Below are 27595 nucleotides of genomic sequence, written 5' to 3' on the forward strand. Positions count from 1 at the left end.
TCCTGTCTGCCAACGAGTTCTCTATCTATGTCAGTACACTACCCCCAATACCATGTGCTTTAATTTTGCACACCAATCTCTTGTGTGGGACCTTATCAGTACAGATACAGTCAGTAGCGCAGTGCTGGGGGAGGGGTTACTGAGTGACAGTGTGAGGGAGCTGGATTAACATCAGTACAGATACAGTCAGTAACACAGGGTGCTGGGGGAAGGGTTTCTGAGTGACAGTGTGAGGGAGCTGGATTAACATCAGTACAGATACAGCCAGTAACACAGTGCTGGGGGAGGAGTTACTGAGTGACAGTGTGAGGGAGCTGGATTAACATCAGTACAGATACAGTCACTAACAGAGTGCTGGGGGAGGGGTTACTGAGTGACAGTGTGAGGGAGCTAAATTAACATCAGTAGAGATACCGTCAGTAACACAGGGCGCTGGGGGAGTGGTTACTGAGTGACAGTGTGAGGGAGCTGGATTAACATCAGTACAGATACAGTCAGTAACACAGTGCTGGGGGAGGGGTTACTGAGTGACAGTGTGAGGGAGCTGGATTAACATCAGTACAGATACAGTCAGTAATACAGGGTGCTGGGGGAGGGGTTACTGAGTGACTGTGTGAGGGAGCTGGATTAACATCATAGGAACTTAGAAAATAGGTGCGGAAATAGGCCATTTGGCCCTTCGAGTCTGCACCACCATTCAATAAGATCATGGCTGATAATTCACCTCAGTACCCTGTTCCTGCTTTCTCTCCATACCCCTTGATGCCTTTAGTCGTAAGGGCCGTATCTAACTCCCTCTTGAATATATCCAATGCACTGGCCTCAACAACTCTCTGCGGTAGGGAATTCCACAGGTTAACAACACTCTGAGTGAAGAAGTTTCTCCTCATCTCAGTCCTAAATGGCTTACCCCTTATCCTTAGACTGTGTCCCCTGGTTCTGGACTTCCCCAACATCGGGAACATTCTTCCTGCATCTAACCTGTCCAATCCTGTCAGAATTTTATATATTTCTATGAGATCCCCTCTCATCCTTCTAAACTCCAGAAATAAAAGCCCAATCGATCCAGTCTCTCCTCATATGTCAGTCCTGCCATCCCGGGAATCAGTCTGGTGAACCTTTCGCTGCACTTCCTCAATAGCAAGAACGTCCTTCCTCAGATTAGGAAACCAAAACTGAACACAATATTCCAGGTGAGGCCTCACCAAGGCCCTGTACAACTGCAGTAAGTCCTCCCTGCTCCTATACTCAAATCCCCGAGCTATAAGGCCAACATGCCATTTGCCGCCTTCACCACCTGCTGTACCTGCATGCCAACTTTCATTGACTGATGTACCATGACACCCAGGTCTCTTTGCACCTCCCCTTTTCCTAATCTGCTGCCATTCAGATAATATTCTGCCATTGTGTTTTTGCCACCAAAGTGGATAACCTCACATTTATCCACATTATACTGCATCTGCCATGCATTTGCCAGCTCACCTAACCTGTCCAAGTCACACTGCAGCCTCTTCCGTCCTCCTCACAGCTCACACCGCCACCCATAGAAACATAGAAACATAGAAAATAGGTGCAGGAGTAGGCCATTCAGCCCTTCTAGCCTGCTCCGCCATTCAATGAGTTCATGGCTGAACATGCAACTTCAGTACCCCATTCCTGCTTTCTCACCATACCCCTTGATTCCCCTCGTAGTAAGGACTTCATCTAACTCCTTTTTGAATATATTTAGTGAATTGGCCTCAACAACTTTCTGTGGTAGGGAATTCCACAGGTTCACCACTCTCTGGGTGAAGAAATTCCTCCTCATCTCGGTCCTAAATGGCCTACCCCTTATCCTTAGACTGTGTCCCCTGGTTCTGGACTTCCCCATCATCGGGAACATTCCTCACCTGTGCCGATTTCCTTACCTGTGCCGATTTCCTCACCTGTGCCGATTTCCTCACCTGTGCCGATTTCCTTACCTGTGCCGATTTCTTTAACTCTCCAGAAGGTTTTTCTGCAGAGCCCACATACGCTGGCCTAAGCAGAACTGGAGTAAATGGCCAGAATTGGCGCTGGTGGGCAGGTTATGCCCCAAAAGACTCGTAACTAACTGAGTTATGCTGGTGAAAATTGATTGGGGAAACTGTGTTTTTTTTAAACAGGCCAAAAAAATCAGACTGGTACAAAAAAACAGCGGAAATCACTCGCAAAATTGAGCCCCAGACCTTTCAGCCAATGTCCCAAACTCCTCCATCACCAGCCCTGGCAGGACAGACCCACCAGGGGTGGCAGCACAGTGGTACACAGTCGGAACGGAGTGGCCCTGGACGTCCTCAACATTGACTCCGGACCCCAGGAAGTCTCATGGCTTCAGGTCAAGCATGGGCAAGGAAACCTCCTGCTGGTCACCACCTACCGCCCTCCCTCAGCTGATGAATCAGTACTCCTCCATGTTCAACACCACTTGGAAGAAGCACTGAGAGTAGCAAGGGCACAGAATGTACTCTGGGTGGGGGACTTCAATGTCCATCACCAAGAGTGGCTCGGTAGCACCACTACTGACCGAGCTGGCCAAGTCCTGAAGGACATAGCTGCCAGACTGCAGCAGGTGGTGAGAGAACCAACACGAGGGAAAAACCTACTTGACCTTGTCCTCACCAATCTACCTGTCGCAGATACATCTGTCCATGACAGTAGTGGTAGCAGTGACCACCGCACAGTCCTTGTGGAGACAAAATCTCGCCTTCACACTGAGGACAACCTCCATCGTGTTGTGTGGCACCACCACCGTGATAAATGGGATAGATTTAGAACAGATCTACAGCTCAAAACTGGGTATCCATGAGGTGCTGGGGGCCATCAGCAGCAGAATTGTATTCCACCACAATCTGTAACCTCATGGCCCGGTATATCCCTCACTCTACCATTCCCATCGAGCCAGGACAACAATCCTGGTTCAATGAGGAGTGTAGAAAAACAAGCCAGGAGCAGCATCCAGCATATTAAAAATGAGGTGCCAACCTGGGAAGCTGCAACACAGAACTACATGCATGTTAAAAAGGTGGTAATAGCATGTGATAGACAGGGCTAAGTGATCCCACAATCAACGGATCAGATCAAAGCTCTGTAGTCCTGCCACATCCAGTCGTGAATGGTGGTGGACCATTAAACAACTGACGGGAGGAGGAGGCTCCATGAATATCCCCATCCTCAATGATAGCGGAGTCCAGCACGTGAGTACAAAAGACAAGACTGAAGCATTTACAACCATCTTCAGCCAGAAATGCCGAGTGGGTGATCCATATCAGCCTCTTCCTGAGGTCCTCACCATCACAGAAGCCAGGCTTCAGTGAATTCGATTCACTCCACGTGATATCAACAAACGGCTGAGCGCACTGGATACAGTAAAGGCTATGGGCCCCGACAATATCCCGGCTGTTGGGCTGAAGACTTGTGCTCCAGAACTAACCGCGCCTCTAGCCAAGCTGTTCCAGTACAGCTACAACACTGGCATCTATCCGACAATGTGGAAAACTGCCCAGATATGTCCTGTCCACAAAAAGCAGGAGAAATCCAATCCAGCCAAAACCGCCCATCAGTCTACTCTCAAACAAGTGCCAGGCAATGAATATCTCCAACAGCGAGAGTCTAACCACCGCCCCTTGACAATCAACGGCATTACCGTCCCAGAATCCCCCACCATCAACGTCCTGGGGGGATCACAATTGACCAAAAACTTAACTGGACCAGCCACATAAAGTGTGGCAACAAGAGCAGGTCAGAGGCTGGGTATTCTGTGGTGAGTGTCTCACCTCCTGACTCCCCAAAGTCTTTCAGAGCAACATAGAAAATAGGTGCAGGAGTAGGCCATTCGGCCCTTCGAGCCTGCACCACCATTCAATAAGATCATGGCTGAACATGCAACTTCAGTACCCCATTCCTGCTTTCTCACCATACCCCTTGATTCCCCTCGTAGTAAGGACTTCATCTAACTCCTTTTTGAATATATTTAGTGAATTGGCCTCAACAACTTTGTGGTAGGGAATTCCACAGGTTAACAACACTCTGAGTGAAGAAGTTTCTCCTCATCCAGTCCTAAATGGCCTACCCCTTATCCTAAGACTGTATCCCCTGGTTCTGGACTTCCCCATCATCGGGAACATTCTTCCCGCATCTAACCTGTCCCGTCCCGTCAGAATCTTATACGTTTCTATGAGAACCCCTCTCAACCTTCTAAACTCCAATGTATAAAAGCCCAGTTGATCCAGTCTCTCCTCATATGTCAGACCCGCCATTCCGGGAATCAGTCTGGTGAACCTTCGCTGCACTCCCTCAATAGCAAGAATGTCCTTCCTCAGGTTAGGAGACCAAAACTGTACACAATACTCCAGGTGTGGCCTCACCAAGGCCCTGTACAACTGCAGTAAGACCTCCCTGCTCCTATACTCAAATCTCCTAGCTATGAAGGCCAACATACCATTTTGCCTTCTTCACCACCTGCTGTACCTGCATGCCAACCTTCAATGACTAATGAACCATGACACCCAGGTCTCGTTGCACTTCCCCTTTTCCTAATCTGCCGCCATTCAGATAATATTCTGCATTCGGGTTTTTGTCCCTAAAGTGGATAACCTCACATTTATCCACATTATACTGCATCTGCCATGCATTGGCCCACTCACCTAACCTGTCCAAGTCACCCTGCAGCCTTTTAGTGTTCTCCTCACAGCTCACACCGCCACCCAGTTTAGTGTCTTCTGCAAACTTGGAGATATTACACTCAATTCCTTCATCTAAATCATTAATGTATATTGTAAAGAGCACTCCACTAGTCACTGCCTGTCATTCTGAAAAGGACCCGTTTATCCCGACTCTCTGCTTCCTGTCTGCCAACCAGTTCTCTATCCACGTTAGTACATTATCCCCAATACCATTTGCTTTAATTTTGCACACCAATCTCTTGTGTGGGACCTTGTCAAAAGCCTTTTGAAAGTCCAAATACACCACATCCACTGGTTCTCCCTTGTCCACTCTACTAGTTACATCCTCAAAAAATTCCAGAAGATTTGTCAAGCATGATTTCCCTTTCATAAATCCATGCTGATCCTGTCACTGCTTTCCAAATGCGCTGCTATTTCATCTTTAATAACTGATTCCACATTTTCCCCACTACCGATGTCAGGCTAACCGGTCTATAATTACCCGTTTTCTCTCTCCCTCCTTTTTGATGAGTGGTGTTACATTAGCTAACCTCCAGTCCATAAGAACTGATCCAGAGTCGATAGACTGTTGGAAAATGATCACCAATGCATCCACTATTTCTATGGCCACTTCCTTAAGTACACTGGGATGCAGACTATCAGGCCCTGGGGATTTATCGGCCTTCAATCCCATCAATTTTCCGAACATAATTTCCCGCTTTATAAGGATACCCTTCAGTTCCTCCTTCTCACGAGACCCTCGGTCCCCTAGTACTTCCGGAAGGTTATTTATGTCTTCCTTCGTGAAAACAGAACCGAAGTATTTGTTTAACTGGTCCGCCATTTCTTTCTTCCCCATTATAAATTCATCTGAATCTGACTGAAGGGACCTACATTTGTTTTCACTAATCTTTTCTCTTCACATATCTATAGAAGCTTTCACAGTCAGTTTTTATGTTCACAGCGAACTTCCTCTTATACTCTATTTTCCCCTCCTAATTAAACCCTTTGTCCTCCACTGCTGTATGACAAAATTCTCCCAGTCTTCAGGTTTGCTGCTTTTTCTGGCCAATTTATATGCCTCTTCCTTGGATTCAACACTATCCTTAATTTCCCTTGTTAGCCACGGTTGAACCACCTTCCCCATTTTATTTTTACTCCAGACAGGGATGTACAATTGTTGAAGTTCATCCATGTGATCTTTAAATGTTTGCCGTTGCCTATCCACCGCCAACCCTCGCCAGTCTATTCTAGCCAATTTATCTCTCATACCATCGAAGTTACCTTTCCCCAAGTTCAGGACCCTAGTCTCTGAATTAACTGTGTCACTCTCCATCTTAATAAAGAATTCTACCATATTATGGTCACTCTTCCCCAAGGGGCCTCGCACAACAAGATTGTTAATTAGTCCTTTCTCATGATACATCACCCAGTCTAGGATGGCCAGCCCTCGAGTTGGTTCCTCAACATATTAGTCCAGAAAACCATCCCTAATACACTCCAGGAGATCCTCCTCCACGCATTGCTACCAGTTTGGTTAGCCCAATCAATATGTAGATTAAAGTCGCCCATGATAACTGCTGTACCTTTATTGCACGCATCCCTAATTTCTTGTTTGATGCTGTCCCAATCCTCATTACTACTGTTTGGTGGTCTGTACACAACTCCCACTAGCGTTTTCTGCCCTTTGGTATTCTGTAGCTCCACCCATACAGAGTCCACATCATCCAAGCTAATGTCCTTCCTTACTATTGCATTAATTTCCTCTTTAACGAGCAACGCCACCCCACCTCCTTTTCCTTTCTGTCTATCCTTCCTAAATGTTGAATACCCCTGGATGTTGAGTTCCCAGCCTTGGTCACTCTGGAGCCATGTTTCCGTGATGCCAATTACAACACATCCGTTAATTGCTATCTGTGCAGTTAATTCGTCCACCTTATTCCGAATACTCCGCGCGTTGAGGCACAGAGCCTTCAGGCTTATCTTTTTAACAACCTTTGACCTTTTAGTATTTTGCTGTAATGTGTCCCTTTTTGCTTTTTGCCTTGGGTTTCTCTGCCCTCCACTTTTACTTTTCTTCTTTCTATCTTTTGCTACGGCCCCCATTCTACTTCCCTCTGTCTCCCTGCATAGATTCCCATCCCCCTGCCATATTAGTTTAACCCCTCCCCAACAGCACGAGCAAACACTCCCCCTAGGACATTGGTTCCAGTCCTGCCCAGGTGCAGACCGTCTGGTTTGTACTGGTCCCACCTCCCCCAGAACCGGTTCCAATGTCCCAGGAATCTGAATCCCTCCCTTCTGCACCACTCGTCAAGCCACGTATTCAACTGAGCTATCCTGCAATTCCGACTCTGACCAGCACGTGGCACTGATAGCAATCCTGAGATTACTACTTTTCAGCTCCTACTTTTTAACTTAGCTCCTAGCTCTCTAAATTCGTCTTGGAGGACCGCATCCCATTTTTTACCAATATCGTTGGTACCTATAGGCACCACGACAACTGGCTGTTTAACCTCCCCCTTCAAAATGTCCTGCACCCGCTCCAAGACATCTTTGACCCTTGCACCAGAGAGGCAACATACCATCCTGGAGTCTCGGTTGCGGCCGCAGAAATGTATTTCTATTCCCCTTACAATAGAATCTCCTATCACTATAGCTCTCCCACTCTTTTTCCTGCCATGGACTTGGCTGCTGCTGCCCTCCCCTGATGAGTCATCCCCCTCAACAGTACCCAGAGCAGTGTATCTGTTTTGCAGGGGGATGACCGCAGGGGACTCCTGCACTACCTTGCTTCCACTGCTCTTCCTGTTGATCATCAATCCCCTATCTGGCTGTATCCACCATCTACAAGGCACGAGTCAGGAGTGTGATGGAATACTTTCCACTTGCCTGGATGAGTGCAGCTCCAACAAGACTGAAGAAGCTCGACACCATCCAGGACAAAGCAGCCCGCTTGATCGGCAACCCATTCACCACCTTAAACATTCACTCCCTCCACTACCGGCGCACCGTGGCTGCAGTGTGTACCATCTACAAGATGCACTGCGGCAACTCGCCAAGTCTTCTGCGTCTCGCTCGGTCCATGCAGAGTGGGTTGTTCCACAATGCACTTGGCAGATAATTGTGGTGGATCCGGTTGTAAGGGACACACACCGGGACCTGCACAATTGGAGAGAGGGGGATACAGTCATTCGGGGTTTAATGGAGGCAGTCACCAGCTGTAGGAAGCACATACCAACATCTGCACGGATAAAGAGAGGGGCTTTAGGGATTCGATAGTTCCAGGTCTGTACAAGCGCTCCTGTAGCACGGCCGTGCCCGGACACCACCAGCTGCAGTGAGAATTGAGCACAAGAATGTGTTTCCAGCAGTTAGGAGGCTGCCTTCTTCCCCCCACCCGATGTACCCCACTCCCCGGGAATTCAGCAAGACTCCGCCCAGTCCGCCCACCTCTCACTTTCAGATTGCCCGGGCCTGAAATATGACCAGAGGTGGCTCCAAACTTCAAATCTGGGCCAACATGTGGAGCAACATAACGGCACATCCCCAAAACCTCACATTAAATCAATAAACTGTAATAAAAAGCACATCAATGTATGGAGGGTGGTGCAATTAAATAGTTTAACAAATCCAGGATAATTATCAGTTTCTGACATATTCACATCACCTGCAAAACATTTGAAATTAGAGCAATTATTTCTACACCTTTAGAGCATGTTTCCTGGCTCCATACAACATTAAACTGATGCACAGAGTAAATCGGTTTGTTTAATACGGCCCTTCACTGTACAGAAAGCAAATGTGTGGTTTTCCCGCAACAAAATCTTTTTCAGGAAACTTACAAAAATCCTTGGTTGAGAAATATTGTCCAGCAGCGCCACCTAGTGACAGGATCCAGCTGGAGCTCAGCAACATTGAGACTGAAAGTGGGTTGAATCAGGAAGTGCTTGAATCAGGAAGTGCTGAGTGTGAACATGGTTTCCAAGCAGCAGCTCGAGATTTGGACTGAGGAGGTAACTTGTCCCATTTGTCTTGAATTCTTCACTGATCCGGTTTCACTGGAGTGTGGACACTACTTCTGCCGCTCCTGTATCACACGGTGTTGGGAAAAGAAGGAGACAAACTCCTGCCCGGAATGTAGAGAGGAGTTTCCAGAAATAAACCTCAGGACCAGTTGGGCCTTAGCCAGTCTGTCGGAGAAAGCTCGAAAATTAACCCTGACTCCGAGAGAGAAGGAAAATAAACTTCACTGTGAGGAACATCAGGAAGAACTGAAGCTGTTTTGTGAAACTGACAAGAAACTGATCTGTTTGATTTGTAGAGATGCGCGGGAACACAAATCTCACAACTTCATGCCGATTAAAGAAGCTGTTGAAATCTACAAGGTAAAATGGATTTTATCACCTGATTATTTTATCACATTTTCATAGTCCAGCCCTTTCATTCTGTGATTTTCTCCCAATCCCAGGAACAGCTGAAATCCTCTTTAGAATCTCTCACAGAGAAGAAATCGGTGGTTCTAGAAACGGAACGGAAACAGAAACGGCAGATTTCCAAAGTTAGGGTAAGGTCTCTGTCATGTATTCAACCAGCATTGTAACCCATGTATAAACTGACCTAAGTTGTACACCGTGAGAACACTGACCACTAGGTGGGAGACACTCCTAACCTGGACCTTCAGGTATAAAAGGGGAAGCTCCACCCACCTTCATCACTTGAGTGCTAAGGAATAAAGGACAGGTCACAGACTGACCTCTCAAGCATGGGCCTCATGTGCATTTATACTGTGTAGTAAGGACGTATCAATGGCGACAAGAAACTGGGATTTAAACCACCCGAGCATGGCCACTAGCAGAACAGACGAGAGGTACTGTGTTAAGGAATGGTTGGGACAGAGATTCAACATTGTTAAAGCAGCACACAGTTCTCCAGGCAGACAAGGGCAGTCAAGCATGCCCCAACATGTAGTCGAACCCAGAGGGGGAGTTCGACAGAGACAATGGCAAGCTGAACAGCGATTCACGCCATTGCAAGGGACAATGTGGCCAATAATGGGGCCATCAACACCTGTTAATGGTGCACTCAAGGACAATAACAGGGGCAGTCAGGGACGATCGACTGGCAAGGGACCTTTTGTTTCAAACTGCAACTCATGCTGGAGGCGTGGAGGCATACATTCAGCCGGAGTTTGCAGAGATGAGCAAAATACCTGCAGAAATTGCAGAAATGGACACTGGGGGATATCGCTGGAAGCTGAAGTTCAGCGAGTTCATGTGGAGCACGTATACAGTTCATACACCAGGACGCCACCGATAATGATGAAAGTGCTCCTCAATGGCATCCCAGTATCAATGGAGCTAGACACGGGTGCCAGCCAGTCCCTGATGGGTATCAAACAGTTCGAAAAGTTGTGGACATCCAAGGCCAGGAGGCCAAAATTATCGGCGATTGACGCACAGCTACGGACTTACACAAAGCAGATCATTCTGGTGCTAGGCAGCACCACGGTAGTCGTGACCCACAAAGATTCGGAGAACAGGTTGCCACTCTGGATTGTCCCAGGGGACGGTCCCGCACTACTGGGGAGGAGTTGGCTTGCTGTCATGAACTGGAAATGGGGCGATGTCAATGCAATTTCCTCTGTGGAGCGAGTATCATGCTCACAGGTCCTGGACAAATTTGACTCATTATTTCAACCTGGCATTGGCACTTTCATGGGGGCCAAGGTAGTGATTCACATAAACCTGGACGCCAGACCAGTACACCACAAGGCCAGAGCGGTGCCTTACGTGATGCGGGAAAAGATAGAAGGCGAATTGGACCGCCTCCTGAGGGAAGGCATCATCTCGCCAGTCGAATTCAGTGACTGGGTGAGCCCGATTGTGCCGGTGCTCAAGGCGGATGGGTCGGTCAGGATATGTGGCGATTACAAGGCCACCATCAATCGGGTGTCACTCCAAGACCAGTACCCGCTACCGAGAGCGGAGGACCTCTTTGCGACGCTATCCGGTGGCAAACTTTTTTCAAAATTGGACCTGACCTCAGCTTACATGACCCAGGAGCTGGCGAGTGAGTCGAAGAAGCTGACCACCATCATGACACATAAGGGGTTGTTTGAGTACAACAGATGTCTGTTCGGGATTCGCTCGGCCGCCGCAATCTTACAATGAAATATGGAAAGCCTCCTCAAGTCGATTCCAGGGACGGTGGTTTTTCAGGACGACATCCTCATTACGGGTTACGATACTGCAGAACACCTCCACAACCTGGAGGAGGTGCAACACAGACTGGACCGGGTAGGTCTGCGACTGAAAAAGGCGAAGTGCGTCTTCTTAGCTCCAGAGGTAGAATTCCTGGGGATGAGGGTAGCAGCAGACGGGATCAGCCCTACTGCATCCAAGACGGAAGCGATCCAGAGAGCAACCAGACCCTGTAACACGACGGAGCTGAGTTCATTCCTGGGGCTCCTGAACTATTTTGGTAACTTTCTTCCGAAATTGAGCACGCTGCTAGAGCCGCTACATGTGCTCCTATGCAAAGGCCGCGAATGGGTCTGGGGGGACAGCCAGGAAAGGGCTTTTAATAGAGCACGCAATTTGTGATGTTCCAACAATCTGTTAATGCTCTATGACCCATGTAATAAACTTGTGTTAACGTGCGATGCGTCGTCCTATGGTGTCGGGTGTGTGTTGCAGCATGTCAATGCCAAGGGTCAGTTACAGCCGGTAGCTTATGCCTCCAGGAGTCTGTCCCAGGCAGAAAGGGGCTACGGGATGGTAGAAAAGGAGGCGCTCGCATGTGCATATGCGATAAAGAAAATGCACCAGCACCTGTTTGGCAGGAAATTTGAGCTGGAGACAGATCATAAACCCCTAACGTCCCTTTTGGCCGACAACAAGGCCATAAATGCAAACGCATCGGCCCGCATACAGAGGTGGGCACTCACGTCAGCTGCCGATGACTATACAATTCGGCACAGACCGGGCACCGAAAACTGCGCCGATGCACTCAGCAGGCTCCCACTAGCCATCACTGAGGGGGCTACCGAGCATGCTGCTGAGATGGTCATGGCTGTTGAAGCTTTCGGAAACGAAGGCTCACCCGTGACAGCCCGTCAGATTAAAGTCTGGACAAATAGAGATCCGCTATTGTCTCTAGTCAAGAAATGTGTCCTGAATGGGGACTGGGCAGCCACGTACAGGGCACACCCTGAGAAATTTAAACCATTTCACAGGCGCAAGGATGAACTCTCGATTCAGGCTGATTGCCTACTGTGGGGAAACAGCGTAGTCATGCCCCAGATGGGCAGAGAGGTGTTCATCAGAGAATTCCACAATGGGCACCCGGGCATTGTCACGATGAAGGCAATTGCCAGGTCACACGTTTGGTGGCCAGGGATAGACGCAGATCTGGAACTTTGTGTTCGCAGGTGCAACACGTGTGCCCAGCTGGGCCATGCGCCCAGGGAAGCCCCCCTTAGCCCCTGGCCATGGCCCGCCAAGCCTTGGTCACGCATCCATGTGGACTACGCAGGTCCTTTCATGGGGAAAATGTTTTTGGTTGTAGTAGACGCCTACTCCAAATGGATCGAGTGTGACATTTTAAATTCAAGCACATCCTCTGCCACAATAGAAAGTCTATGGGCAATGTTCGCCGCCCACGGTCTACCGGACATCTTGGTCAGCGACAATGGCCCGTGCTTCACAAGCACTGAATTCCAGGACTTCATGGCAGGCAATGGAATTAACCATGTTAGAACGGCACCGTTCAAGCCGGCCTCAAACGGCCAGGCAGAACGAGCAGTGCAGATAATCAAACAGGGGATGCTCAGAATCCAAGGGGGTTCCCTACAAACCCGCTTATCATGCCTCCTGTTGGCCTATAGATCCCGACCACACTCGCTCACAGGGGTTCCACCCGCAGAGCTACTAATGAAAAGGATGCTCAAAACCCGATTATCCCTTATACACCCCACCATGAAAGAAATTGTCGAGAGCAGGCGCCAGTCACAATATCACTACCATGACAGGAATGCAAGGGCGCGATGTATTGATGTAAATTATCCTGTTTTTGTCCTCAACTACGCTGCAGGGCCCAAATGGCTCGCAGGCACTGTGGTTGCCAAAGAGGGAAATAGGATTCTGGTAGTTAAACTTACCAATGGACAAATCTGCCGCAAACATGTGGATCAAACAAAAAGGAGGTTCAGCAACCCCACAGAAGAAGCAGAGGAAGAACACGATGTAGAGTTCACTCCACCACAGGTGACCGAACACCGGAACCAAGTGGAGGAGAGCCCAGTCACTGGGCAGTCCGGACAGGCCTGAGGCACCGCAAACAGCAGACACTCAGGCCAGCGCCCAACAACCGGAGCCCCAACTCAGATGCTCTACAAGGGAGCGTAAACCACCAGAGAGACTCAACCTGTGATCCCAATAAGACTTTGGGGGGGGAGGTGATGTCATGTATTCAACCAGCATTGTAACCCATGTATAAACTGACCTAAGTTGTACACCGTGAGAACACTGACCACTAGGTGGGAGACACTCCTAACCTGGACCTTCAGGTATAAAAGGGGAAGCTCCACCCACCTTCATCACTTGAGTGCTAAGGAATAAAGGACAGGTCACAGACTGACCTCTCAAGCATGGGCCTCGTGTTCATTTATACTGTGTAGTAAGGACGTATCAGTCTCCCTGTGCTGATTTTCTGGGATCTCGGTGAGTTTTGTTCCCTCTATCGCGGTACATGATTATTTTTCACCTTTCATTTGGTAGGAACAGTCGAGCAGTCTGCAGACCCACATCACATCCGAGTTCACTAAAATGCACCAGATTCTCACTGAGAAAGAGCAGCGTTTAATCAGAGATCTCAGGGGAGAAGAGGAGAGGATTGTAGATACAATGGAGAAAAACCTTCGAGAAATTCAAGAGAATTTAAATTCTATTGAGGAGCAGCTTTCAAAGTTGCAGAAACAGATGGAGCAACAAGACGGGCTGACATTTCTGAAGGTGAGGATTATATTGCGGGTTAGTTGTAAAATAACCGACAATGTTGAAATAAATGCAGCATTTGCTGAAAAATTCTAAACTGATTTAAACCGATTGTTTTGTCTATTCCGGGTGGATCTGCTTTGTGACTGAACTAACCGGCTCCCAAACTGTCTGCAGGATCCGGGAACGAGTTGCCCTGATCTTATACTTAGCCTGTAATTATTTCTGTATTCCCCAAGAGGTTAATATTCTCCTGGAGCTCACATTACATTCCTGGTCCAGTTACATTGTGTGAGTGTGTGGGTGTGTCTGGTACGGTGGGTGTGAGAGTCACTGTGTCTCTGAGTGAGACTGGTGTTCAGTTCCACAACCTGACAACACAAATCAGATTTTCCAACTGCATCCTTTTTCTATCAGATGCTTTTAATATTTTTTGGTGAAATTTCTACTGTCTGGTTTTCAAATACATCCTCTTTCTATCTGTGTGGTCCCGGCAGTGAGAATTGGGAATTATCAGCATCTTGTAACAATGTGGGTGTAATTTCTGCTGTCCGGATATAGACGGTCAGTCTCCGTCAACTCAGATTTGTGTTTTATTGATTTCAGGAGGAAACGTGTCAGAAGAGGAGGTAGGACAAACTGTTTACTGAAACTCTGCACAATTTAGTAAAATAACTCAGCAAAGTGTTTATGGTCAATTTATAACATCAACTGTTTAATATTTACAGGACTGGTGAGGATTATTATAAACTATCATTAGCAGATGACAAGCTGTCGATCGGAAAGTTTAACGGCCCTTTACAGTACACAGCGTGGAGAGAAATGATAGACGCCATTAACCCCGGTAAAACTCTTATATTCCTTTCCCTGATTTATAAACCCAGATGAGAGGAGCCTAAACCGGCTCCCAGACCCCAGATTAAATGATCACTGATGTCCGTGTCTCGTCTGGAGGTCAGGACCTTGGCCAATATTTTATAGTCAGCATTAAGGAGTGTGTATGGTGACCATGTGGGGATAACCTTACTTTTCTTATGTATTGACATGATTGTGATGAATTTCAGAGTATCTGGTTCTGTGTCTCCAGTACAGGGTGTGGGAGGTTCAGTCGGAGGGGAGAAAGCTCTGGGATTATGGGATGTTAACCTTGGTAGGGTGGGTGTCAGTTGGTGTGAATTTTTCAGGTTAGGGCTCACTGTCTGAGATTAGGGCACAGAGTGACCGTGTGCAATAGTTCAGTCCTGCATTTTCCACCTTAGGGTATATGTGAGGAGATGAGCTTCGCCCAGAGGTAGGCAGGAACTCTGAGTCATGTAGGAGGGAAGGTTTGAGGCTCTGAGGATTGAATGGAGGATAATTGGTGCAAGTCCTGTTTACGTCCTATCACAACAGGTTAGGCGGGATAGATGGGATGCTACAGGGAGGAGTAGCTGATCCTGGAGTGTGTCTTGTGTGGGTTGAAGTAGAAGGTGAATTCCTTCTCTTTGGGGTGTGGGCCCACCATACATCCTCTAGGCCCAGGACACCACAATGATCTCGGATTGCTCCGGCTGCTGGTCTCGTGTCCTGTGTCCGCTGGGAGCTTGTCCTGTTTGGAGTGAAGAGCACAGTTTGGGTCTCCACTCCTGGTTCCTGTGCTGTCCATAGGTGGGGCAAGTGTGAGGAATGCTGATGTGGGGACTCCTCATTCGGGACACTGAACTGAAGCATCACTTTGGGTTCTCCTGTTCATCAAATTTCATTAGGATGGAGCGGTCTCCTTCTCCAGGAATGTGTATCTCCAGAGTAATGGGGAGGTTGCTGGTGATTAGTGTGACTGTCCTCTGCTCTTGGCTGAGGAGAAGGCGGCCAGCATTTGTCCCATCCACTCACTCATAAACGTGGTGTGTTCTGAGGGCGATGAGGAGGGTCTCCTGTAGAAATGCCGCTTCCACCTGTCCTTTTATGTCCATCAGTTTAGTTTTGCCGGATTGTGTGTTGAGTCTATTGTGATTTCATCATCATCGGCAGTCCCTCGAAACGAGGATGACTTGCTTCCACGCTAAAAAAGGATGAGTTTATAGGTGTTTCCATGAAGAACCTAATATTCCAGGTCCTGAACTACATCCTGAAGAGTGGAAGATGCCTGTACGTGGATTTTTTGTACGTATGGTGGCCGTTGCACACCAGCCACCACACGGGCTTGATAGAGCTAGGTCTAGGTCCAGTGGTAAGGGTTAACCAAGTCGACTGGAGACCAGCTCTGCTGCATGGACCTCGTACACAGACATATCGCAGTGTGGGCTAACTCACGCCTCTCCTGGGCCCTGATCACATCCCTCCACAGTCTCTCACCGCTCCTGCTGTATCTGCCCACGCTCCAATCAGCGACCTGGACCTTGATGACGTCACTCTTCGCTGCCGTGTCCTTCCTGCACCAGCTCGCACTGCTCCCTGAAGTGGTATACCTCCACACTGCTCCAGGGCCGCTGCACCTCCGCTCCTTTTATGGCCCTGACCTGCCGCTGGTGTTCTCACGCAGCTCGGGGCCGAGACGTAAATTGGGATTTATGGATATAATGAAGTTGGTTTGCTGTGTCCAGGCTGCTTGTTTCATGTTGTGTTTCTGAATCTGGGACTACCCGGTTGTTGTGAGGTTGGGGACAGCATCAAACAAGAAATAAGGGATGTGTGCAATAAAGGTACAGCAGTAATCATGGGCGACTTTAATCTACATATTGATTGGGCTAACCTAACTGGTAGCAATGCGGTGGAGGAGGATTTCCTGGAGTGTATTAGGGATGGATTTCGAGACCAATATGTCGAGGAACCAACCAGAGAGCTGGCCATCCTAGACTGGGTGATTTGTCATGAGAAGGGACTAATTAGCAATCTTGTTGTGCGAGGCCCCTTGGGGAAGAGTGACCATAATATGGTAGAATTCTTTATTAAGATGGAGAGTGACAAAGTTAATTCAGAAACTAGGGTCCTGAACTTAAGGAAAGGTAACTTTGATGGTATGAGGCGCAAATTGGCGAGATTAGACTGGCAAATGATACGTAAAGGGTTGACGGTGGATAGGCAATGGCAAACCTTTAAAGATCTTATGGACGAACTTCAACAATTGTACATCCCTGTCTGGAGTAAAAATAAAACGAGGAAAGTGGCTCAACCGTGGCTAACAAGGGAAATTAAGGATAGTGTTAAATCCAAGGAAGCGGCATACAAATTAGCCAGAAAAAGTAGCAAGCTGGAGGACTGGGAGAAATTTAGAATACAACAGAGGAGGACAAAGGGTTTAATTAAGAGGGGGGAAATAGAGTACGAGAGGAAGCTTGCCAGAAACATAAAAAATGACTGCATAAACTTCTATAGATATGTCAAGAGAAAAAGATTAGTGAAGACAAATGTAGGTCCCTTGCAGTCGGATTCGGATGAATTTATAATGGGGAACAAAGAAATGGCAGACCAATTGAACAAGTACTTTGGTTCTGTCTTCACAAAGGAAGACACAAATAACCTTCCTGATGTACTCGGTGTCCGAGGGTCTAGTGAGAAGGAGGAACTGAAGGATATCCTTAGTAGGCGGGAAATTGGGTTCGGGAAATTGACGGGATTGAAGGCGGATAAATCCCCAGGGCCTGATAGTCTACATCCCAGAGTACTTAAGGAAGTGGCCCTAGAAATAGTGGATGCATTGGTGATCATTTTCCAACAGTCTATCGACTCTGGATCAGTTCCTATGGACTGGAGGATAGCTAATGTAACACCACTTTTTAAAAAAGGAGGGAGAGAGAAAACAGGTAATTATAGACCAGTTAGCCTGACATCAGTAGTGGGGAAAATGTTGGAATCAATCATTAAGGATGAAATAGCAGCACATTTGGAAAGCAGTGATAGAATTGGTCCAAGTCAGCATGGATTTACGAAGGGGAAATCATGCTTGACAAATCTTCTGGAATTTTTTGAGGATGTAACTCGTAGAGTGGACAAGTGAGAACCAGTGGATGTGGTTTATTTGGACTTTCAAAAGGCATTTGACAAGGTCCCACGCAAGAGATTGTTGTGCAAAATCAAAGCACATGGCATTGGGGGTAATGTACTGACATGGATAGAGAACTGGTTGGCAGACAGGAAGCAGCGAGTCGAGATTAACGGGTCCTTTTCAGAATGACAGGCAGTGACTAGTGGAGTGACGCAGGGCTCAGTGCTGGGACCCCAGCTCTTTACAATATATATTAATGATTTGGATGATGGAATTGAGTGTAATATCTCCAAGTTTGCAGATTACACTAAACTGGGTGGCGGTGTGAGCTGTGAGGAGGACGCTAAGAGGCTGCAGGGTGCTTTGGACAGGTTAGGTGAGTGGGCAAATGCATGGCAGATGCAGTATAATGTGGATAAATGTGAGGTTATCCATTTTGGGGCCAAAAACACGATGGCAGAATATTATCTGAATGGCGGCAGATTAGGAAAAGGGGAGGTGCAGCGAGACTTGAGTGTCATGATTCATCAGTCATTGAAGGTTGGCATGCAGGTACAGCAGGCGGTGAAGAAGGCAAATGGTATGTTGGCCTTCATAGCTAGGGGATTTGAGTATAGGAGCAGGGAGGTCTTACTGCAGTTGTACAGGGCCTTGGTGAGGCCCCATCTGGAATATTGTGTTCAGTTTTGGTCTCCTAATCTGAGGAAGGACGTTCTTGCTATTGAGGGAGTGCAGCGAAGGTTCACCAGACTGATTCCTGGGATGGCAGGAGAGACGAGATCGACTGGGCCTGTATTCACTGGAGTTTAGAAGGATGAGAGGGGATCTCATAGAAACATATAAAATTCTGACGGGACTGAACAGGTTCGATGCGGGAAGAATGTTCCCGATGTTGGGGAAGTCCAGGACCAGGGGACACAGTATTAGGATAAGGGGTAGGCCATTTAGGACTGAGATGAGGAGAAACTTCTTCACTCAGAGAGTTGTTAATCTGTGGAATTCCCTACCGCAGAGAGTTGTTGATGCCAGTTCATTGGATATATTCAAGAGGGAGTTAGATATGGCCCTTATGGCTAAAGGGATCAAGGGGTATGGAGAGAAAGAAACTGAGGTGAATGATCAGCCATGATCTTATTGAATGGTGGTGCAGACTCGAAGGGCCGGATGGCCTACTCCTGCACCTATTTTCTATGTTTCTATGTTGCAGTGTTTATCGTGTCCCTGGTCAGGTTGTTGGACAGATCGAGTTGTGGGCCGTAGCCTCTCTGTCCAATTCTCTCTTCTCTTTCGTCTACTTTTCTCATTTTCTCTCCTTGAATTCTTTATCTCGCTCTTTCCCTTTCCCCCTGCGGCAGCTCCTCTCCTCCCTTCCTCTGTCCAATCTCCTCTTTCTCTGCCTCTGCTGAGTATTTTTATATAAAGTTATTTTCCCTCCTCCTCTGGGTTCTCTCTTCCCCTCTGCAGCAGTTCCCCCACTTTTGCTTCTTTTCCCTTTTCCCCTTCCCTTCTCTCTTCCCTTCCGGTGCCTGTACCTTTCCCCCTCTTCCGTTCGGAAGCCCCGCCGTAGCCTCTGGTGCCGATTCCTTGTGTGTTTCTGAAGGTCCCTGGGTCACTGTGCAGCCGCTGAGAACAGCAGGGGACCGGGGGCCGCAGAGTTCCTGGTCAGATCGCAGTGGTCAGCAGAGGTCAGAGTGACCCCAGGAGTGTAAACCCCCGGGTCAGAGCAGATTCCAATAACAGAACCTGGAACCCTTTGACACACCGCAGTTCCCGGGTATTATGTATTTAACCCTTTGTAACCTGCATCACACCTGACCACCAGAGGGCCCAGCATCCCTTGGGAGCACAGTATATAAGCAGGTCACCCATGAGGTACCTGCACTCTGAAATTGTAATAAAAGAGCTAAGGTCACTCACACAGTACTCAGTCTCACCATTTATTATGAGTGTAACAATTGGCGACGAGGTAACGAACAACCGCGCGAAAATGCAAAGACCAGTCGGCATCCTGGAGAAGTTCTCAGAAGGGGACGATTGGAAGGCCTTTGTGGAAAGACTCAGCCAATACTTTGTGTCCAACGAGTTAGAAGGGGATGAGAACACCACCAAACGAAGGGCGATCCTCCTAACTGTGTTTGGGGCAACAACCTATGGCCTCATGAAGAATCTCCTGGCCCCGGCAAAACCAACAGAGAAATCCTACAAAGAACTGTATACGCTGGGAGCACCTAAATCCTAAGGACAGCGTTTTGATGGCGAGATATCGGTTCTACACGTGTCAATGATTGGAGGGCCAGGAAGTGGCGAGCTATGTCGCCGAACTGAGGCGCCTCGCAGGACATTGTGAGTTTGAGGGATTCTTAGAACAAATGCTCAGAGACTTTTTGTAATGGGCATCAGACATGAGACAATCCTTCGCAAACTGTTGACTGTAGAAACTCCGAATCTGAGTAAAGCCATAACGATAGCCCAGGCATTTATGTCGACCAGCGACAACACCAAGCAGACTTCGCAGAACAAAGAAGTTTCAGCCAGTACTGTGCATAAAGTAACGTCGGTTTTGAACAGAAATGTACACGGCAGAACGTACACGCCGGCTGCTGTGGCCCGACTCAATCGACCCAGAGTCCGCCATCATCTGTTAATGTGAGGCAGTTAACACCCAGTTGGTGCTGCGGGGGTGATCATCGGCCCCATCAATGCCGCTTTAAGCACTATGCGTGCAATGGTTGCAGAACAATTGGACACCTCCAACGAATGTGCAGGCGAGCTGCAAACCTGCAAACCACCATGTTGTAGAGGAAGATCGATCTACAGTGGCTCAGACTGAATTGGAAATTTGTACTGAGGAGGCAGAAGTGTACGGGGTATACATGTTCACGACGAAATGCCACCAATAATGTTGAAAGTTGAACTGAACGGTATTCCAGTATCTATGGAGCTAGACACGGGGGCAAGTCAGTCCATAATGAGTAAAAAGGGCTTCGACAGGCTGTGGGGAAAGAAGGCACAGAGGCCCAAGCTCAGCCCCATTCACGCTAAACTAAGGACTTACACCAAGTAACTAATCCCTGTAATTGGCAGTGCTGAAGTCAAAGTCTCCTATGACAGAGCAGTACATGAATTCCCGCTGTGGATTGTGCCAGGGGATGGCCCAAGTTGTTTGGCAGAAGCTGGCTGGGAAAAATCCGCTGGAACTGGGACAACATCCAAGCGCTTTCGACGACACCTCATGCACCCAGATTCTGAGCAAGTTCCTGTCGTTATTCAGGCCTGGCATTGGAAGCTTCTTGGGGGCGAAAGTGCAGATCGATTTGGTTCCCAGTACGCGACCCATCCACCACAAGGCTCGGGCGGTCCTGTACATGATGCGTGATAAAGTGGAAATCGAGCTGGACAGGCTGCAACGCAAAGGCATCATCGCGCTGGTGGAATTCAACGACTGGACCAGTCAGATTGTCCCGGTACTCAAGGAGGACGGTACGGTTAGAATTTGTGGGGACTATAAAGTAAAGATTAACCGTTTTCCCCTACAGGACCAGTACCCGCTAGCCAAGGCAGACGACCTATTCGCAACCCTGGCTGGAGGGAAGACGTTCACCAAGCTGGACCTGACCTCGGCCTACATGACGCAGGAGCTGGAGGAGTCTTCGAAAGGCCTCACCTGCATCAACACGCACAAAGTTCTGTTTATCTACAACCGGTGCCCGTTCAGGATTCGGTCGGCCGCAGTGATCTTCCAGCGGCACATGGAGAGCCTGCTAAAGTCGGTTCCTTGCACAGTGGTCTTCCAGGACGACATATTGGTTACAGGTTGGGACACCGTGGAGCACTTGAAGAATCTGGAGGATGTTCTTAGTCGGTTGGATCGCGTGGGGCTCAGGTTGAAACACACAGGATGTCGAATTCTTCGGAAGGAGAATCGCTGCAGACGGCATCAGACCCACCGACGCCAAGACGGAGGCCATCAAGAACGCGCCGCGACCACAGAACATGACGGAGCTGCGGTCGTTCCTGGGACTCCTTAACTATTTTGGTAATTTCCTACCTGGGTTCAGCACCCTGCTAGAATCCTACATGTGCTATTGCACAAGGGAGACGACTGGGTATGGGGGAATTCACAAGAGGCTGCCTTTAAGAAAGCCAGAAACTTATTGTGTTCTAACAAACTGCTTGTCCTGTATAACCCATGTAAACGATTGGTGATAGCTTGCGATGCGTCATCATACGGGGTCCAGTGTGTGTTACAACAGGCTAATGATTTTGCAACCGGTTGCATATGCATCCAGGAGTTTATCCAAAAGGGCCTACAGCATGGTTGAAAAAGAGACTCTGGCTTGCGTTTACAGGGTAAAAAGAATGCGCCAGTACTTATTTAGCCTCAAGTTCAAGCTTGAAACTGACCACAAGCCGCTCATAGCGCTATTCTTGGAGAGCAAAGGGATTAATATCAATGCCTCTGCCCACATCCAAAGATGGGCGCTCACACTGTCGGCATACAACTATGTAATCCGCCACAGACCGGGCACAGGGAACTGCACAGATGCTCTCAGTCGGCTACCATTGCCCACCACCAGGGTGAAAATGGCACAGCCAGCAGACTTGCTCATGGTCATGGAGGCATTTGAGAACGAAAAGTCGCCCGTTACGGCCCGCCAGATCAGGACCTGGACCAGCTAGGACCCGTTACTGTCCTTGGGGAAAAAACTGTGTCCTCCATGGGAACTGGTCCAGTGTCCCAGTGAAGATGCAGGAAGCGATTAAGCCGTTCTACAGGCGCAAAGACGAATTGTCCCTTCAGGCGGACTGTCTTTTGTGGGGCAATCGTGTGGTCTTGCCCAAGAAAGGCAGAGACACATTTATTTACGAACTGCACAATACCCACCCAGGCATCGTAATGATGAAAGCCATCGCCAGATCTCACGTGTGGTGGCCTGGCATTGACTCAGATTTAGAGCCATGCATGCGCCAGTGCAACACTTGCTCTCAGTTGAGCAATGCACCCAGAGAGACACCGCTAAGTTTGTGGTCATGACCATCCAAACCGTGCTCAAGGATCCATGTAGACTATGCGGGGCCATTCCTCGGCAAAATGTTTTTGGTTGTCGTGGACGCTTACTCAAAATGGATTGAATGTGTAATAATGTCTGTAAGCACATTCACGGCCACCATTGAAAGCCTACAAGCCAACTTTGCCACGCACGGCTTGCCTGATGTCCTAGTCAGCGACAATGGGCCGTGCTTCACCCGTGCTGAATTCAAGGAATTCATGACCCGCAACGGGATCAAACATGTCACATCTGCCCCGTTCAAGCCCTCACCCAACGGCCAGGCAGAACGGGCAGTTCAGACCATCAAGCAAAGCTTGAAACGTGTGTCGGAAGTCTCCCTGCAGACCCGGTTGTCCCGAGTACTGCTCAGCTACCGCACCAGACCCCACTCACTCACCGGGATTCCCCCGGCCGAGCTGCTCATGAAAAGGGCACTTAAAACAAGGCTCTCTCTTGTCCACCCTGATCTACATGATCAAGTGGAGGGCAAGAGGCATTAACAAAGTGTGTACCATGACCGCAGCAAATTTGTCACGCGATATTGAGATCAATGATCCTGTGTTTGTGCTCAATTATGGACATGGTCCCAAATGGCTCGCTGGCACGGTCACAACCGAAGAGGGGAGTAGGATATTTCAGGTCAAACTGACCAATGCACAAACACAGAAAACACTTGGTGAACCACAATTTGATTTGGTCCAACAGCTACAAACAACCTGAAGAGGACACCACCAACTTTGACCCTCCAACACACACACAAGTGGCAACTGACATCACAGTTGACCACGAAACAGAACTCATTAACCCCAGCAAGGCCAGCTGCCCAACAGCCCAGTGAAGAACTGACCAACCCACCCACACCCTCATTTGTACCGAGACGGTCGACAAGGGAGCGTAAAGACCCAGATCGTCTCACCTTGTAAATAAGGGTAAAGTTGACTTCACGGGGGAGTGATGTTATGTATTTAACCCTTTGTAACCTGCATCACACCTGACCACCAGAGGGCCCACCTGTTGGAGTCCCAAGGTGACCCAGCATCCTTTGGGAGCACAGTATATAAGCAGGCCATTCACGAGGTACCTGCACCCTGGAACTGCAATAAAGGAGCAAAGGTCACACTTGCTCATTGCACACAGTACTCAGTCTCACCATTTATTATGAGTGTAAAACCGGGAATCCCCCGAATGGCCACTTTAAATAGGGAAAGTGTTTGAATAAATCACAGCAACAAACTAAACCACTCACTGTGTTATTGTAACTTTCCCCCAGCTCCAGCCTCTCTGACTCTGGATCCGAACACAGCGAATCCCTGGCTCATCGTGTCTGAGGACCGGACCAGTGTGAGAGATGGAGACAAATGGCAGGAGCTCCCTGACACCCCGGAGAGGTTTGATACCTGTCTCTATGTCCTCGGATCGGAGGGATTCACATCAGGGAGACACTACTGGGAGGCGGATGTGGGGAACAAGACTGAGTGGGAGGTGGGAGTGGCCCGAGAGTCTGTCGACAGGAAAGGGGATATCGACCCGACACCTGAGACCGGATACTGGACTGTGGGGCTGGAACCCGGAAGTGTCTATGTTGCCTTCACCTCCCGCTCTGATACCCCCCTCACCCCGAGTGGGGATCCCCGGAAGATCGGGGTGTTCCTGGACTATGAGGGGGGACAGGTGACATTTTACAATGCGGACAACATGTCCCATCTCCACACCTTCACCCACACTTTCACTGAGACACTCTTTCCCATCTTCAGTCCGGGACAGAGTGATGACGGGAAAAACTCCGCCCCGCTGACAATCTGTGGGTCAAAGGTCACTAACCTGTCCATCCCATAATTTCACACCACCTACCTGCCTCCTGCCAGTTGCAAACTGATGGTCGTCGGTCTCAGTCACAGGTGGTGCGGATGGTCCCAATGTCACCTGAGGTCAGGGCGGGTACAACCGAGTGACAATGGGGGGAATTTTAACCCAAAAACGGGTGGGTTGTGGTCGGGTGGGAAGTTAAAGTGTTAAAATCTGAATCCTGACCAGAACCCGCCTCCAACCCGTCTACTTCCGGTATTAACGGAGGCGGGACGGGGCCGGGCAGCCAATCCGCTCCCAGGAGGCGGGGCAACATTTAAATATTATAATGAGGCTGGCGTGCCTCAGATTTAACCTCCATTTTAAATGTAACTGCAGCTGGTTGGGTTTTTCAGGCCTGGTGAAAGCCGCCAGCTAATGGAAGGTGAGTACTGCTGGATCCAGGAGGTAAGCACCTTTACACTTACCTCCTGGATCCAGTGTCCCTGCCTCACCCCCTCCCCACGATCGGACAAGCCCCGAGGCCTCCGATCCCCCTCCCCATGTTCCTCCCATCCTCCGATGTCGCCTGCCTCCTCCACCCCCAGCGCCCCCAGTGCCCCCATCTCCCACTCCTGGTCCTCCCGGATATTCCGAATCCTGCCCCCGCAACACTCCCTCCTGCCCCCATCTCCCACTCCTGCTCCTCCCGGATATTCCAAATCCTACTCCCCCCGACACTCCCTCCTGCCACCAATCCGCTCCTCCTGCCCCCGATCTGCTGCTCCAGACCCCTGCTTCTCCTCTGCTCCCCGGTCATTCCAGACCTCTCCCCCCCCTCGCCCCACACACCCACTTCCAGCTCCCAAGACCCTGCTCCACACCCTGATCGTTCACTGCACCCCCACCCCTCCGTCGTCCGATCATCTACACCGGCCCTCCGATTGTTCCTCACTCCAGCCCCGCCCCCACCGCTCCTCTAACCCCCCCCGATCGTTCCCGACCCTACACAGCACACAGTACCCCCCCCCCCCCCCCCCTCGCTTCTCCAGCCATCCAATCGTCCCAACCGCTGCTCTGACCCACGATTTGCTCCTCTGGCCCAAATCAGTCCTGACTCCAGCCCCTCGATCCCCCGACCCCCCCGATCGTTACCGACACCCCACCTCCCCCTCGATCCCCCGACCCTCCGACCGTTACCGACACCCCTCCTCCCCCTCGATCCCCCGGCCCTCCGATCGTTACCGACACCCCTCCTCCCCCTCGATCCCTCGACCCTCCGATCGTTACCGACACCCCTCCTCCCCCTCGATCCCTCGACCCTCCGATCGTTACCGAGTGCGATATGGGAACAGGACGGTTAAATGTGAATAGAATTACTGGTTTTGGTGGAGGGTAAATGCTGACATGGACGGTTTGGTCAAATGGCCTGTGTCCATGTTGTAACTTCTATGTTTTTCTCTGTATACTCACTCAGACTCTGTACACTTGGGAATATGTTGTGCTCAAGGTGTGAACCAATAAAAAAAAGGTGAAGTGTGTGAGGTGGTGAGGAATGCTGTTATTTGTGGTACATTTCTTGTTCTTCCTGCCTATAGGCAACTCCTTCCTGCTCACAAAGTGCTGAGATACAAATATGGAAAGTGAAGAGAAAAAGGTTAACGGTTCACTAACAACCCAGCGCACTCACTTTGTTGGTTTACTTTGGACAGAATGACGCTGGGCGCACAACTCATCACTGTGTGCAACACCTTTCATTTAACTGCACTTTCATTTCCTGTCTCCCAATAATTGGGCCTTGTTCTTGGGTGGGGAAATAAATAGAGCAAAACTGGTATTTGGGATCCACGGGCAAAGTACGGAAAATGCCCGTCAGAGAGCTGTATAAATCGATCAGGGACCAGATATCTCCAGAGATATTCGGGGAGGGGCGGGGAGCGGGTTCTGTCGGTGTCCAGGGAAGGGGGAGACAAGTTGGTGTTTGGGTTGGGGGAATCCTTGGTCAGACCACAGTGCTGGGGGAGGTAGGCTGTGCCCTCCCTCTTCACCTGTTCTGTCCCTTCTCTGGTCCGCTGTACTTTACCAACTTGTGTTTTAGTTTAAAAGTGTGTTTTAAATTCACCCTTTCTGTCCGGATGTTTCCTGTTTCCCATCTCTGCCATTTTCTCCCCTTTGCCTCAGGGCTCTCGCTGCTTTAGTTTTCTACGTCCTTTGTCCATTTTGGGGCCTGGACTTTCCGTCTGTTGCGCTGGTTTGTTCCAATATATGCAAATGAGTTTGAGCGGGAACTCGAGAAATAAAACTTCTCAAAACAGACGCAATTTGGGCCCGGATTGCTGATTGCGTTCAAAGCGGAAATTCTTGGGCAATGTACTTTATTTATTTCTGTTACTTGCCTTAAAAGGTGAAGTAATGGTTCAGTTGTATAAGGCTCTGGTCAGACCACATCTGGAGCACTGCGCTCAGTTCTGGGCCCCACATCTCAGGAAGGATATGTTGGCCTTGGAGAGGGTGCAGCACAGATTGACCAGAATGATACTTGGGCTAAAAGGGTTAAATAATGGGAACAGGTTGCATAGACTTGGCTTGTATTCCGCTGAGCATAGAAGATTAAGGGCTGATATCATTGAGATGTTTAAGATGATTAAAGTATTTGATACAGTAGATAAGAGTAAAATTATTTCCTTGGTGGGGGATTCCAGAACAAGGGTCATAACCTTAAAATTAGAGCCAGGCTGTTCAGGGGTGATGTCAGGAAGCACCTCTTCACACAGAGGGTAGTGGAAATATGGAACTCTCTTCCCCAAAAAGCTGTTGAGTCTGGTTGTTGTTTGAAAATTACACAACTGACTTTGACAGATTTTTGTTAGGTGAGAGTCTGAAGGGATATGGAACCAAACCAGATAAATGGAGTTACGATACAGATCAGCCATGGTCAAAGTGAATGATGGAACAGGCTCGAGAGACTGTCTGTCCTCTTCCTGTTCCTATGTCCCAATGTACTTTTATCCGAACCTGATGTTGTTACATTTGTTGATCAGATTGTTCTTGTAGATTGTACCCGATATGCATGGACAGAAACAGAAAAGCATGGGTTAAGGGGTGTGTCAGCCCGGT

General features: G+C 49.0%; 1 protein-coding gene across 1 annotated transcript; it reads left to right on the forward strand.

Annotated features, from left to right (window-relative positions):
* Positions 1 to 8659: 8659 nt before the first annotated feature.
* On the forward strand, positions 8660 to 26229 carry LOC139229784 (zinc-binding protein A33-like). Its single transcript, XM_070861368.1, has 6 exons — positions 8660 to 9070; positions 9154 to 9249; positions 13463 to 13696; positions 14285 to 14307; positions 14407 to 14522; positions 23964 to 26229. The coding sequence occupies exons 1-6, from the start codon at positions 8660 to 8662 to the stop codon at positions 24527 to 24529; spliced, it is 1446 nt and encodes a 481-aa protein (XP_070717469.1). The 3' UTR covers positions 24530 to 26229.
* The last annotated feature ends 1366 nt before the right edge of the window (positions 26230 to 27595 follow it).

The sequence above is a fragment of the Pristiophorus japonicus genome, chromosome 19 (assembly GCF_044704955.1).
Source record: "Pristiophorus japonicus isolate sPriJap1 chromosome 19, sPriJap1.hap1, whole genome shotgun sequence".
NCBI lineage: Eukaryota > Metazoa > Chordata > Chondrichthyes > Pristiophoridae > Pristiophorus > Pristiophorus japonicus.

Bases quoted from the DNA above. Each gene is read 5' to 3' on its own strand.
- LOC139229784 (XM_070861368.1), top strand. From the start codon at position 8,660: ATGGTTTCCAAGCAGCAGCTCGAGATTTGGACTGAGGAGGTAACTTGT. The intron at 9,071-9,153 runs GTAAAATGGATT...TCCCAATCCCAG, and splicing joins AAGCTGTTGAAATCTACAAG to GAACAGCTGAAATCCTCTTT. The intron at 14,523-23,963 runs GTAAAACTCTTA...ACTTTCCCCCAG, and splicing joins GATAGACGCCATTAACCCCG to CTCCAGCCTCTCTGACTCTG.